This window comes from Salvelinus namaycush, chromosome 12, assembly GCF_016432855.1.
Source record: "Salvelinus namaycush isolate Seneca chromosome 12, SaNama_1.0, whole genome shotgun sequence".
In the NCBI taxonomy this organism is placed as follows: Eukaryota; Metazoa; Chordata; class Actinopteri; order Salmoniformes; family Salmonidae; genus Salvelinus; species Salvelinus namaycush.
In genome coordinates, this window is record NC_052318.1 from 2,125,563 (window position 1) to 2,141,782 (window position 16,220).

General features: G+C 42.4%; 1 protein-coding gene across 5 annotated transcripts in view; it reads right to left on the bottom strand.

Moving 5' to 3' along the window:
* Positions 1–4,907: 4,907 nt before the first annotated feature.
* The window catches only part of larp1 (La ribonucleoprotein 1, translational regulator), a 51,829-nt gene continuing 40,516 nt past the window's right edge, over positions 4,908–16,220 (bottom strand). For all 5 annotated transcript variants that reach the window (XM_039005026.1, XM_039005025.1, XM_039005024.1 and 2 more), the window contains 3 exons: positions 10,363–10,472; positions 9,996–10,123; positions 4,908–8,112 (listed from right to left, as the gene is read on the bottom strand). In XM_039005026.1, the coding sequence (XP_038860954.1) occupies positions 7,891–8,112; positions 9,996–10,123; positions 10,363–10,472 (460 nt within the window). In that variant the 3' untranslated portion in view covers positions 4,908–7,890. The remainder of the gene's footprint in view (positions 8,113–9,995; positions 10,124–10,362; positions 10,473–16,220) is intronic.

Consider the following 16,220-nt stretch of genomic DNA (forward strand, 5'->3'; position numbering starts at 1 on the left):
AGACTGGTGTTTTGCGGATACTATTTAATGAAGCTGCCAGTTGAGGACTGTTTCTCAAACTAGACACTCTAATGTACTTGTCCTCTTGCTCAGTTGTGAAAAAGAGGGAGAAGCATCTGGGATAGTCGCATTAGAAGGGGTGTGAGATGAGGAAATGTTGGACAGGCAAGGATGCATGGCTGAGTCAAATAGGAATCCTGACTTAATGAAGTGGTGATTAAAGAGATCAGCCATGTGCTTCTTGTCAGTAACAACCACATCAACATTAAGGGACATGGGCAGCTGTGAGGAGGGATATTCTCCAGGTCTTTAACCATTTTCCAGAACTTCTTGGGGTTAGACCCGAGTGCACTTATTTCTCATTTGCCTGACCAAGAGCCAGTCAGCCTGAGGAGGCGTGTGCCGAGCCTTTCGCCAAATGCAATTCTTGAGGTGGAGTAATAACTCTGCAATATCACAGTCGAACCAGGGGCTGAACCTGTTTTTAATTCTCATTTTCTTTATGGGGGTGTGTTTGTTAACAATACCACTGAAAAATTAAACAAATGATGTCCAAGCTTTCTCTACCCTTAACCTTGTTCTGAACACCTCCTAAACAAAGGTCATGAAGATTGGTAAGAAGAATGCCCCTCTTCCCACAGGCGTTATTACTACCTCTCCCGGCCCTGGCAGATCTTACAAGTGTTGTAATAGCTACTAATCTCTTCTGAAGGTAGAATTTTTCTGCAATATTGCTTAAAGCTCATTAAATCCATTCCTTCTCATCCTGAAAAGGGCAGTTGATAAGTACAAAAAAAAGTGGGGCACTGGGATTGGTTTAGGATTTGTGAGCCTGACACCCAAACCCACAACAAGTCTGTGGCTTTAGGATGTACAAGTAAATGTAGAAGTAAAATTCAAAGGAGAAAAAGTGAATTGTGGAGTGGGTAACAGGTGTGCTATCTCGCTTTATTCACTGGGTGCTCTGCCATATGTGACAATGACTTAAAATTAAATCCCAAGTTAAAGAACATGAATTTTTTTTTAAAGGACAAAAAGACAAGCAAATTTCACCTTTTTATTTTCAGCCGCCGTTTCCCATTGTTCTTCATTCTTGGGATTTAATTTGAAGAAAAAGTACATTCTTCTCAGGTTTCTTTCATGTACAGTACACTGGTTTATTTTGTACCAAATATGTCCTCTACCCTCAATCTCCGCAGGTTCAACCAGAACTTTGAAGTCCTGTGGGTTTTGGACAGGCTACACGGCACCGACGCCAACTTCAGGAAGACCAATGCCTACGAGCGTCACACCCTGCTGCTCAGCCACACCCCTCTGAAGAAGATCCAGTGATGCTCACCCAACCCAAATGTCACCTCTGACCTTCAGCATGTAAGGACCATGGCTGTGTCATGACGTTGGCCTGTTGGGGGAGGTTTATGACCCACATAAATACCTTTCCCCTTTTTCCTCTCTCTACTCTACCGATGTGACTATTGAAAATCCCTTTGTTGGCCTCCCGGGTGGCGCAGTGGTCTAAGGCACTGCATTGCTGAATATGTATGAACTTTCCAATTTGTAAGTCGCTCTGGATAAGATCGTCTGCTAAATGACTTAAATGTAAATGTAAATTGCAGTGCTAGCTGTGCCACCAGCTAGCACTCACTTTTCATGAGTGAACTATGCTCAACTCAGTGGCCCCGCCCATGTGAACAGACACTGGTTGTAAACTATGAAACACTGCCCTCTCTCCCAACCCTATATAAGCCCCTTTAACAAAAATGTAACTTCCTGTTCCAAGGACGTGAGGACTTACCATCCCCACGTTGAAAGGACAAAGGCCACCTACAGAACTAAGCCAACCTCAGCAAGAACCTAACGAAATTAGCATCGAATTTCAATGTGAAAGTGAAGACCTACACGCCGGAAGGATGAATTTCGACTATACCAGCCAGAATATAGCATGAGCTTAAAGTATGGCAACTTGGTATGAAATTTGAACTCTTATTCACTAAAGAAGTTAATTGTGATAAGTGATAAATTCCGAGCCTAGTGTCTCATGGGGGACAATCATTAGCCAAAAGCGGACTCGGCCAGGAAACACACCTCCCAAGACTGAAATTTCATTTTTCTAATGAACAACAGAAACACACGTGCCAATCGGCGTTCAGTGGCTCTTTAAAGGAGAGATACTGTGACGCGATCAGAGAATTCCTATCCTCAGTTGTGGCACTGAGATGACTTGACTCTCACTGGTCAGTTTACTCTTGGTAGTAGAGACAGCGGGGTCCTTATTAAGTTTGACACTTTCTCACTGAACGCACATCATGTGGTACTTCACAACTTTTTACCTGCTTGATCAGAAGATTGACTTTTGTTTTATTATTTAAGAAATGTGAATGTTGATAGCAATAGCATTTTCTACCATTTCAGTCTAACCTTGTTCTCTTCTGTAAGTCTGACCTTCTCTTCAGTCCAACCTTCTTCTCTTCAGTCCAACCTTCTTCTCTTCTGTCCAACCTTCTTCTCTTCAGTCCAACCTTCTTCTCTTCAGTCCAACCTTCTTCTCAGCTGTAAGTCTAACCTTCTCTTTAGTCTAACCTTCTCTTTAGTCTAACCTTGTTCTCTGTTGCAAGTTTTTTTTTTTTTTTTTAATCTCTATATTTTATCAATCGGATTGCTTTGGGATTTTGGCAATGATGCCCTTTATCTACTTACCCAAAAAGCAGGCTAGCACATACCCATAGACTTCCAGTCATTGTGCTAACGCTAGTTAGCATTGGCTTGTGAAACTCTAACTTCCTTCATACTAGACACAGACGTAAAAATGGTTTCTACTAGTTCATCCGATTCTGGGGAAGTAGATAAAGGGCCTTATTGCCAAAATCCCGAAGTGTCCCTTTAAATGCATGTACGCTTGTTTTCTTGTTAGGACTGTCAAGAGTTAATCAGTTAACTTTTTGTAATTTTTGTGCATTTTTTCCCCCTGCGATGAATCACATTGTCTGAAAGCATTGTAAATTTACTGAAAATATACAAAATACATAATCTATACAGCTAAAATCCACAATGCCATGTAAAAAACAAGTGGACATTGAGATTAAAGAAAGTGTGCTCTCCATTTAACTCATTTGATTAACTGTTACATCCATATTTTTTGTATGAAAATTCTTAAATTACAGTCCATTTGAGCAAATCACAGCAAATTATATTTTATATAAAAAATCTAATTTTTTCCATCATTTGACAGGCCTAAATTTTAGGTTTGTAGATCCATGGAAAACCATACAACAATCCCATCCTTGTCACCATTTTGTAATGTACAACCTCTGGCCTGATTGATAAATGGGGCCTTTGAAGGGTGTGATCTGTCCGAATCTGTGCATTGTAGCATAAAACCTTTGAAAGAAATGAGATGTGTTATTTGAATTTCTTCTAAGCGTCGACACAAAATCAGCATTCAACAGCATCGTTACATCTGTAAATATTTTATACTCATTCTCTCACACCTAATCAATAGTCTGCTACAGTAAGGGTTGGAAAATGAAGGTAACTTTCCCCCAAAACTCCCTGTTGGAATAAACAGGACATCCGGAATCCTCCAACCAAGATTTCTGTAAAAGTTAGCGGAATTTTGCAACCCTAGTATTCTTCTAAACAATATCATCTATCAGTGGTCAGAGCCTTATTACACTACAAACCAGGTTTGCGAAATTAGCGAGGTAACTTTGGTCAACTCCGAGTTCAACTTGGGATAACCGGTACCACGGATATGGCTCACCAAATTAGCCAGGTACATTTCTATGGTAACGAATCCCTCAGAACTAACCGGCAAGCTAACTCGGGGTTAACTCCACCAATGAAATCAGATTCCCTCCCGCTCTCAAAAGATTGCGTCATCATCCCCTTCATTTGAGGAAGACTGATTAAATCATTTTTAGAAAATGGTCATGTTAAAATACCTATCACATCACACATTTAGTAATGAAAGAATGCATTTAAAAACGTCAGGCACACCTTCGTATGACTTAATACAATCCTTATACCATACGATTGGGGGGGGGACGGGGGACTGATTGTGGTTGTGCATTGATAAAAACACCAAAGACGGCATTTAACGAGAAGTAAAAAATAATAAAGACTTCACTTCTAAAAGCCTATTTCACACCGTAGCCTGCTGAATTTGCAAGATAATCAAAATGAAAGAAGTTGACACGTGAAAATGTTGCACTGATTCACCCACAGATTAATGTTTCAGCGTTATCTCAATGAAGAGTTCTGACTCACCCACGGATGAACGTTTCAGCGTTGTCTCAATGAAAACCTCGGCGTTCGACTAGCCATGTGCGACATACACGGGCAATTACAAGTCTGCTAGAGTTAATGGCAGGTGGACGAGCAATATCCACCATTGTAATACGGATTAATCTGATCTCATTGGTCCTCAATTTGCAGCTCAGACATAATTCGGGATAAATGGAGTAATGCCGCGTTCACGTGCTAAATCAACACTAGAAAACTGACATTTCCGTCTTGCTAACTGGTTGAACGAGGCACGTGTATAATTACAACCAGTTAGCAAGTCGTACATTTGAGTTTCCTAGCATTTGAACGCTGCATTAGCTCTTATTTAGCCTAACCTGGAGGAGGTTACCGTGCATTCAGAAAGTATTCAGACCACTTTGTTACGTTACAGCCTTATTCTAAAATGGATTAAATAAAACACTTTCCTCATCAATCTACAAACAACATCTGAATACTTCCCGAATGCACTGTATATAAATTTTGCTTTCTTATTCAACCAGAAAAACAAGAGTTATATGTAGCGGTTTACCAAAGTTAGCTGGCTAATTTAATAATCCGGCTTTCTGGAGATCCCCACAGGAAAAGACAAACAAGTAAATAAGGAGGACGAAGACAGGCGGTGGTGAAGTTTTTTGTCCATTTTGTGTTTTTTTTTGTGTATTTAATAAGGAAAAGCATAATTACTACAAATTACAAATAACACTAATAGCGAATCACATCAGCCTACAAAGCAGATATTATGAATATTAAATGTTATAATACAAGATCTCATTCAAGTATTTTACATTTTTCTGTTTTATATTTTTTTTGTGTTCTTTTTTCTTTATTTTAAATCATTTTTTTTTTTTCATGACAAGCCGGGGATATTGTAAAGATAATGAACTATTAACATTTTTTTAATGGTTCATATACAGCTGTTTTTCTATTTATATGGCTTTATGGAATTGTTTCTCCTAGTTCAGTTCCCAGACATCATAGCCATTCACATCCTCTAAAATAGTGACATCATTGACAAACCCAAGGCGGGTTACGTCCATCTTCCTCGTCCTCCCTTCCCCTCGTTCTCTTCAAAAGTCTGGCCCAGTCCACCTGACCCTGCAGGACGCCAGACATGGCGCCCCCTAGAGTTCATCGGAGCGCCAGCTGATCCATCCGCAGGGTTCATCACTATGCTAAAGAAAAGGCTGGACCCCAGAGCACCTGTCCCCTCTATCCTGGCGGAGGGGGCACAGGTGACATTCACTGGGGGGGGGGGACGGGGACATCTGTCTGTGTGGCTGTCTGGAAGGGCGCCCCCTGGTGACACACCACATCCTCTCAGAGGATTAACTGGGTTGGGAAATGGTTGGGAGTTTCGTTGTATTTTTTGTCTTTATTCCTTGAGTAAATGATTTCTTGAGTGATTCATATCAGCCTCCTGAATTGACCCGCAGCTCCCTTGAGCTAAGCCCACAACAAAAACAGAAGAGAAAAAAAAGAAGAGCTAAAACATAGCTAATTCTCACTAAACTCTTGTAAATTGTTCAACAATGGCGGGTTAATAAAGATTTCATTTGAAACAAAAACAAAACATGAAGACAACTGGACATTCTAACACAGGGGAACCACCAGTGAAATTGATTCACTCCATTGGACCTCCAGCAGAAGATATAGTTTAACTGTTATTTAAGCTAATTGATATTTAACTAAAAAGAGGACCATTGTACGTCACTGATCAATAACTAGTTAGGGGGACTATTCAACCACCAACTTTAACCTCATGATACAAATCGTTCTAAATTGCCGTTGCGTGAACACACCAGCGATTCACATCACGCAATTTGTCAACAAAATAAAAATACAATTTAGCAAATTAACTTTGATTAGAAATTTAACTCAACTTCCTGGAAATGTGTAATTTATGTTGTTGCATTGAATGTCAGTTGATGCCCTAATGTAAATTTCCCTTTAATTATACTATACTAATTTTCCCATTTCTTGAAAGTCCAGAGGTTTCAAACACACATATTCAATACAGAGACAAATCCTAGCTTGAAACACAGCAAATTAAAAAAGCAATAAAGATGAGAACATGAAAAAAAAAAAAAAAAAATTGAATACGTACACATGTAAGGCGAATATATAATCTGTTCTATAAACAATAAAACAAGTAGCCGGGAGGTGTAATTTCTCTTCATCTGTCCAATTCACATTTACATTAGTGGACCAAAAAAAAAAAAAACACTCATCTATTTGATATCATCAGTACTCATGTCAGATAAAGATTAAGTTATCTAAACTAGATTATTATAATTGATCTGACTGGATGTAGGGGAATATAACAGGTCGGTCGGGGGTCAGAGGGGATACATAGCCTGTCCATTGGTTATAGTCCTCCAGAAGAACAGAGTAGAGCCGCCACTCTCTGGAAGAAACACTGGTGTGCGTGTGTGTGAGCGGTGGTGGGATGCGAGGGTATAGGCCATGCCAAGCTGCAGACTGAAGCCTTGTCTTGTTAGCCCTGGAAAGCAGGCCATTACACACCCCCCCCCCCGCCCCAAACAAAGCCCACCACACACCTAAAGCACCTGCCGCAGCATGCCTTTCCTCTGTCGTCAAGTCATCCGGATTGGTGATTCCAGTCCTGTAGCCTGAATGATGTACTATGGATGGATGATAGGATGAACAGATCGATGGCTGGACGCAGACTGTCCTTGGGAGGCTGGTGATTGGGGGGGGTGGCCTCAGGGGCGGGTGTGCCCTCCCCAGCAAAGCATTTTAGCACAAAGAGCCACAAATTGCAAACACACCGAGGGGTGGGTAGGCTTTGTAACAGACCATATGACACTTGGAAGACAGTTCAAAAGGGGTGCTGTTTGGCAGGCGGGGGGGGGGGGGGGTCACTGAGTGGCCACTACTGTAGGTGATGACCGACGTTGCATATTTGCAATTATCAATGCTGTACAATCGACATTAAGGTGGCGGGCACAAATTAAGCAGAAAAACCATTAAAATAAGGCAACTTTCAACGATCTTGCTCATACTGAGGGACTGGTACAAGTCTTTTATTTTAATCATTTGGTTTCTTCTTGATTTTTTTTCTCTCTCCTCTTCCCTCCAGCCCAAAAACAAGTAAAATATTGTTTTCCTTAATTTTTTCAAAGTATCAGTTTCCAAATCCACCACTCACCCCATAGAAGAAGAAAAAATGATCAGATCTTGAAGAATCACTCATCTGTCAGCCAACAGATGGTGTCAAATGGAAAGGAGGTCCAACGATAGAAAGGGGGGCCGCAAGGTTTGCAGTTGCCATCAAACGTGCTCAAAAACCATGTTCATTCCCACATAGAACCACCGGGAGAATGTATGCTAAGGTTCGCAACAAAAAAAAATGGAACACTTCATCCATTCCTTCAATAGTCTTTGTCTCCAACAAGACAAAACTCTGTTTCAAACAAAAGAAAAAAAAAAAGAAAAAAATGGAAGAGCCTTGATTTATTTAAATCACGAGACATTCATCAAAGTCATTCTCTCATGCTTTGCGTGAACCATTGGACCCCCTTGTGTTGCAGAAAGGATTTGATGACGTTGAGTTGATCCACGTTGATCCGAGGGTTGTCCGGGGTGTTACTTTGGTGGCTTGGTGTCTGACGCGGTGGCCGAGGCCTGGGCTGCGGGTCGCTGGCTCTGGCTGCTGTTTTTGGCATCATCCTTGGCGGGGCCCTGGGCGAACGGGGCCGGGCCGAAGCCAGTTTGGCTGTGGGGGCGGCTGGAACCCTGGGAGGTGTGGCGGCGACGACCGTCTCCGCTGGATGAGTGTCTCTTGCGGCCTCCCTCCTCCATCGGGGGCTGAAATGAAGGACAATGGTGAGATTTGGGATTGACTGAGGCCCTACGGACATTCTAACAGAACGTTCTGTAACAAAGTCTGCGTCACCAAATTACACGGTATTCCCTATAGTACACAACTTTGACCAGAGTCTTACGTAAACATATGAGGTGGAGTCAAAAACTACAGGGTGAACAGGGCAGCCAAGAGATGAGTCTTGTAGCAATGACTGCCATTTTGTTAATGTTTTAACAAACCCACTTGCTCAGTACTTTGAACCTACAAAAGCCTGACAGAGCATGACAGCACTCTGATAGAAGCCTTGTCAAACGAGTATGATAGCCAAAGCTTTAAATAATAATATATTTTTTAAAATTGGTAGCACTGGTGCTCCTACTTAAAAAGGTTAGGAGCACCACGTGAAATTTACGAGCACCAGAAAATACAATAATGAATTCTAGCTAGTATGGAAACACATGTGCCTTAGAAGCTAATATGTAACACTAAATACATTAGTTTATTATAAAAGCTAAAATATTGATAGGAACACCTGTCATTGAAATTACAAAGTAATTTGTGGAATATTAGGTTCCTACATTGTGTATGAGTACTATTTTCCTATTGAGATGCATTACATAGATAATGTCTCAAGATGTCAGGTTTGTGACGAGGACATGCAAGAAATGTGTAATTAATTCATTGCGATGATCATTCATCTTCTGTGCCCACAAATGTTTAAATAAACTGGTCAAATTACCACAGCCTAGTTTCTCAAAAAGCATCTTAAGCCTAAATTTAAAAAAAAATACATATTATTTAACTAGGCAAGTCAGTTAAAAACTAATTCTTATTTACAATGACGGCCTACCGGGGAACAGTGGGTTAACTGCCTTGTTCAGGAGCAGAATGAGATTTACTTTGTCAGCTCGGGATTCGATCAAACCTAACCTTTCGGTTACTTTACCAACGCACTAACCACTAGACTACCTGCCGACCCCAAACTATAAAGTGCATTATTATAGGGTAAGCCGTCTCGATTTGCAGCCATAGATGGTAATCTCTCTCTTGGACAGCGTTTCCCAAACTCGGTCCCGGGGACCCCCCAAGAGTTCATCATTTAAACCAGCTGTGTAGTGCTAGGGCCAAAACTAAAAACATGCACCACTTGGTGTCCCCAGGACCAAGTTTGGGAAACCCTGCTCTAGGAGCTGATCTGTCGTCAGTATCGTGATATAATTATAATGGTCGGGAAATATATTTGAATGTAGAAAGCTGATCTGAGAGCAGCAACGCTCCCTTTATTTAGGTCCTATCAGTATCAACACGTCCTCCAACGACACACTAAGCGCCCGTTCTCTGAGTGAAGTTTTTTGGGGAAACGCATTTTTACATAGTTTATAAAAATTTAAAAAAATAAACCCGTAAGTTCACTATCAGGAAACCGGGACCAGGTTTGACCTGATTGGGCTAGAAGATTTTGTTGTTGTTGTTTGTTTTGTAATAATGATACAGCTAACACTGTCGAATCTTCACCCTCTTTCCTCGGAAACTCGGGACACAATGCTTCAGCGCGTGACTGAACCAATGCCTTATCATTAAAACAATTATTATCTGGGATAATAATCTTTTTTTTTTTCCATAGTCGCACAGTACTTCCAGAATAGAACTTCTGGTCGCACAGCAAAATATTTAGACCGAATTGTTCGCACATTAGGAGCCCTGATGATACCACTCTGATAACAGCCTTTTAAAACTGTTGTTATTCACACATGTGGCTGGTAGTAAAAGTTGTAGTAAACGTGTCTAAATTCACACTTAAAAAAAAAAAAACACAGGTTTAATCGAGTAGTAAACAGTTGATGTAGAAAAACAAAACAATTCTTTCACAGGTTTCTCTACTTACATCGATTCTGAAATCCTCAAGACGCTTGAACTTGCTCAGGCACTCCTGCAGCTTGGGGTCGATCTCCATGTTCTTGTTTTTGGAGTATTTAAGAAACGCCCAAAACTTCTCTAGTCCATACAGCTGGCCTGTGAGAGACAGGGACACAGAAAGGGGACAGTGTTAAGGGGGGGCTACGTCATTAAGGATACATTTCAAAATGGCAACCTATTCCCTATGTAAGGCTCTGGGTCAAAAGTTGCCCACTTTAAATGGGGAATAGGGTGCCATTTGGGACATAGAAATACACTCCTTTTGGAAGCATAGTATGGAGAGTTACTGCGCGGTGAGAATGTGTACAGTTGGCGTTCCCTAGGCGACCCCTCACCAGCTTCGTAGTCTTTCATGGTCTCCTCCTGGAAGTCTTTGAAGATGTCTGGTCTGAATTTTCTCTCTAGTCCGTAGCTATAGTACCTGAACAGACACTCCAGACCGTACCTGTAACATACAACAGGGATTTAATTATTATTATTTATTTATTTTTAAATCTGCCTTGTGTGGTGATCAAGCAGACTAAACAAACACCCATCTAACACCAGTAGTTGGCAACTCAGATCCTGGAAGGCCACAATGAGTTCTGGCTTTTGTTCCAACCCAGCAGTAAGATGTCCGATTCAACTAATTGCAGTAGTCTAAATGGAAGACTGATTGAATCAGGTGTTTTAAGAGCTAGGGCTGGGCGATATATAGAATTCATTCAAATGAATGCGCTAAAACCAATGTCCCAAATGCCTGTGTCGCAAGAATCACGTTTCTTTTACATTTAAAAATAAATTATGTTCTGTGTCTTTTTGGTTTCATCTCCTGTGCATCTTCCCACTTCACAGACACCAAGCCCCTCCTCCTGTGCATCTTCCCACTTCAGACACCAAGCCCCTCCTCCTGTGTAACTTCCCACTTCACAGACACCAAGCCCCTCCTCCTGTGTATCTTCCCACTTCACAGACACCAAGCCCCTCCTCCTGTGCATCTTCCCACTTCAGACACCAAGCCCCTCCTCCTGTGCATCTTCCCACTTCACAGACACCAAGCCCCTCCTCCTGTGTAACTTCCCACTTCACAGACACCAAGCCCCTCCTCCTGTACATCTTCCCACTTCAGACACCAAGCCCCTCCTCCTGTGCATCTTCCCACTTCACAGACACCAAGCCCCTCCTCCTGTACATCTTCCCACTTCACAGACACCAAGCCCCTCCTCCTGTACATCTTCCCACTTCAGACACCAAGCCCCTCCTCCTGTACATCTTCCCACAAGCCCCTCCCCTTGCCACTCACAACAGAATATTAACTTAATCTCTGACAAGCAGTTTAAAACTAGCCATTTAAACTAGCTATTTGCATTTGAGGACTGGCCCAAAAGGGAGAAAAAAAACATCATATGGACAGCGAAATGCTTAGACATTACTTTACTGTAAAAGATGAGAACTTAACCTTTCTCCCCTTTTAATGTCTCAACTCCCAAAATGTAGAACAGAGTAAACCCTACTAAAACGAGATCATCAATGAGCATGAATGTGGAAAATACCACGTATCGCAGTTTAGACAAAACACTCGTTGTGTTTCTAGTTGTCTAGTCTGTGTTTTTCTAAATGTGCAATGAGCATAAAAATATGCATTGTTATAAAGGAATTGGCAACTCATTCTGAGAAATAAGCATCATCTTATCTTGGTAGGCCACTTGATTTAAACATCTAAAACAAAGTTTACAGGCCATGTTGATCAAACAACAAACAGGAATGTGTACTCACAACAGTTCAACAGTTCTGCTGGTGAATATAAAGTTCAGCTGGCTACACACTAGCACGTGGGCTTGAGAGTGTTTATGAGACCTGGGCTAAATTTGTTCTACTGCATCCTAGAAGAAGTCGGTCATTATTATTATCCCTCCTATCTGAAATATCTACTGCAGCCCTCATCCTCCCCCCGTTCTGCCAGTCACATTCTGTTAAAGGTCCCCGAAGCGCACACATCCCTGGGTCGCTCCTCTTTTAAGTTCGTTGCAGCTAGCGACTGGAACGAGCTACAACAAACACTCAAACTGGACAGTTTAATCTCCATCTCTTCATTCAAAAGACTCAATCATGGACACTGACAGTTGTGGCTGCTTTGTGTGATGTATTGTTGTTGTCTGTGCCCAATAATGTTTGTACCATGTTTTGTGTTGCTGCCATGTTGTTGTTGTTGTTATGTTGCTGCCATGTTGTTGTTGTTGTTATGTTGCTGCCATGTTGTTGTTATGTTGTGTTGCTACCATGTTGTTATGTTATGTTGCTACCATGTTGTTATGTTATGTAGTGTTGCTACCATGTTGTTATGTTATGTTGTGTTGCTACCATGTTGTTATGTTATGTTGTGTTGCTACCATGTTGTTATGTTATGTAGTGTTGCTACCATGTTGTTATGTTATGTTGTGTTGCTACCATGTTGTTATGTTATGTTGTGTTGCTACCATGTTGTTATGTTATGTTGTGTTGCTACCATGTTGTTATGTTATGTTGTGTTGCTACCATGTTGTTGTTATGTTGTGTTGCTACCATGTTGTTGTTATGTAGTGTTGCTACCATGTTGTTGTTATGTTGTGTTGCTACCATGTTGTTGTTATGTAGTGTTGCTACCATGTTGTTATGTTATGTTGTGTTGCTACCATGTTGTTGTTATGTTGTGTTGCTACCATGTTGTTGTTATGTTGTGTTGCTACCATGTTGTTGTTATGTTGTGTTGCTACCATGTTGTTGTTATGTTGTGTTGCTACCATGTTGTTGTTATGTTGTGTTGCTACCATGTTGTTGTTATGTTGTGTTGCTACCATGTTGTTGTTATGTAGTGTTGCTACCATGTTGTTGTTATGTAGTGTTGCTACCATGTTGTTGTTATGTTGTGTTGCTACCATGTTGTTGTTATGTTGTGTTGCTACCATGTTGTTGTTATGTTGTGTTGCTACCATGTTGTTGTTATGTTGTGTTGCTACCATGTTGTTGTTATGTTGTGTTGCTACCATGTTGTTGTTATGTTGTGTTGCTACCATGTTGTTGTTGTGTTGCTACCATGTTGTTGTTATGTTGTGTTGCTACCATGTTGTTGTTATGTTGTGTTGCTACCATGTTGTTGTTATGTTGTGTTGCTACCATGTTGTTGTTATGTTGTGTTGCTACCATGTTGTTGTTATGTTGTGTTGCTACCATGTTGTTGTTATGTTGTGTTGCTACCATGTTGTTGTTATGTTGCTACCATGTTGTTGTTATGTTGTGTTGCTGCATTGCTATGTTGTTGTCTTAGGTTTCTATGTAGTGTTGTCTCTTGTCGTGGTGTGTTCTGTCACAACTATCCATCTACACACAGTCAAAAGTTTTAGAACACCTACTCATTCAAGTGGTTTTCTATATTTTTACTACATTGTAGAATAATAGTGAAGACACCAAAACTATAAAATAACACATACGGAATCATGTAGTAACCAAAAAAAAGAGGGTTAAAAACCCCAAATATATTTTATATTTGAGATTCTTCAAAGTAGCCACCCTTTGCCTTGATGACAGCTTTGCACACACTTGGCATTCTCTCAACCAGCTTCATGAGATAGTCACCTGGAATGCATTTCAATTAACAGGTGTGCCTTGTTAAAAGTTAATTTGTGGAATGTAGTGCATTTGAGTGCATTTGAGCCAATCAGTTGTGTTGTGACAAGGTAGGGGTGGTATACAGAAGATAGCCCTATTTGGTAAAATACCAAGTCCATATTATGGCAAGAACAGCTCAAATAAGCAAAGAGAAATGACAGTCCATCATTACTTTAAGACATGAAGGTCAGTATACGGAAAATATCAAGAACTTTGAAAGTTTCTTCAAGTGCAGTCGAAAAAAACCAAGCGCTATGATGAAACTGGCTCTCATGAGGACCACCACAGGAAAGGAAGACCCAGAGTTACCCCTGCTGCAGAGGACAAGTTCATTAGAGTTACCAGCCTCAGAAATTGCAGGCCAAATAAATGCTTGAGAGTTCAAGTCACAGATATCTCAACATCAACTGTTCACAGGCGACTGCGTGAATCAGGCCTTCATGGTCGAAATGCTGTAAAGAATCCACTACTAAAAAACACCAATCATAAGAAGAGACTTGCTTGGGCCAAGAAACACGAACAATGGACATTAGACTGCTGGAAATCTGTCCTTTGGTCTGGAGTCCAAATTTGAGATTTTTGGTTCCAACCGCCGTGCCTTTGTGAGACGCAGTGTGGGTGAACGAATGATCTCCGTATGTGTATTTCCCAACGTAAAGCATGGAGGAAGAGGTGTTATGGTGTGGGGGTGACACTGTCTGTGATTTATTTAGAATTCAAGGCACATTTAACCAGCATGGCTACCACAGCATTCTGCAGCGATACACCTTTCCATCTGGTTTGGGCTTAGCATTTGTTTTTCAACAGGACAATGACCCAACACACCTCCAGGCTGTGTAAGGGCTATTTGACCAATAAGGAGAGTGATGGAGTGCTGCATCAGATGGACCTGGCCTCCACAATCACCCGACCTCAACCAAATCGAGATGGTTTGGGATATGTCGGACAGCAGAGTGAATGAAAAGCAGCCAACAAGTGCACAGCATATTTGGGAACTCCTTCAAGACTGTTGGAAAAGCATTCCAGGTGAAGCTGGTTGAGAGAATGCCAAGAGCGTGCAACGGGTGGCTACTTTGAAGAAAATAAAATATATTTTCATTTGTTTTTTTGGTTACACTTTTTTGGTTACTACATGAATCCATGTGTTATTTTATAGTTTTGATATATTCACTGTTATTCTACAATGTAAAAAAAAAATAAGAAAATCCCTTGAATGAGTAGGTGTTCTAAAACTTTTGACCGTTAGTGTATATATTTTTAATCCCAGGCCCCTGTCCCCGCAGGAGGGCTTTTGCCTTTTGGTAGGCCATCATTGTCAATAGCAATTTGTTCTTAACTGACTTACCTAGTTATTGTTATGGAAGGTTTATATTTAGCCTAGGTATACTTTTACTAGCCTTTTTACTTTTAATTGTGCAACAAAGCTAATTTAGAGAACATTTATTTTTAAATGTAGATATATCGTGACTGGTCCATAAGTAAAACACTATACAATCAAGGTAACCTTGATTTACACCCCCCCCCCTCCCCCTCCTGAAGATCCGATTCACATTACGTTCACGTGTTATTTTACACACACATTTTCTACATAGTTGCTGCTCAACCCCTCCCCCCACACTTCTCTACTACTCATCCTCTTCTGAACCATAATGATGTAGCCGATGTCTCTGCCTCGTATTTATGAACGGCAGAATTAAAAACACTGCAGCTATTTGAACGAACATACCAAAAGCCAACCTACCCCCCCCCCGCCCCGGTAGGCATCGACCAACCCCCCCCCCCCCAGGCATCGACCAACCTTCCCCCCCCTTCCCCCGGTAGGCGTCGACCAACCCCCCCCCCCCTAGGCATCGACCAACCTTCCCCCCCTTCCCCCGGTAGGCGTCGACCAACCCCCCCCTAGGCGTCGACCAACCCCCCCCCCCCTAGGCGTCGACCAACCTACCCCCCCCGGTAGGCGTCAACCCCCCCCCCCCGGTAGGCGTCAACCTCCCCCCCCCCGGTAGGCGTCAACCTTCCCCCCCCCGATAGGCGTCAACCATCCCCCCCCGCCCCAACCTTCCCCCCCTTCCCCCGGTAGGCGTCGACCAACCCCCCCCTAGGCGTCGACCAACCCCCCCCCCCCTAGGTGTCGACCAACCTACCCCCCCCGGTAGGCGTCAACCCCCCCCCCCCGGTAGGCGTCAACCCCCCCCCCCCCCCCCCCCCCCCCCCCCCCCCCCCCCCCCCCCCCCCCCCCCCCCCCCCCCCCCCCCCCCCCCCCCCCCCCCCCCCCCCCCCCCCCCCCCCCCCCCCCCCCGCCCCAACCTCCCCCCCCCCCCCCCCCGCCCCGGTAGGCGTCAACCTTCTGTCTGTTGTAACTAAGGATAATGCAGTAGCACAAACAGGGGGAGGTTCTACACAAACAACCTGCATTTTAACAACACGTGTACATTTGTGATGCTGTAATCTTTATATAGTTATGCTGCCATATCGTAGCCTGAGTTGCTGAAAAAGACCACTTCTACTTTTGACTGACTGCCCCCCCTGCTTTGTCAATGTTTGAAATGGTAAAAACAGAACAATCAAT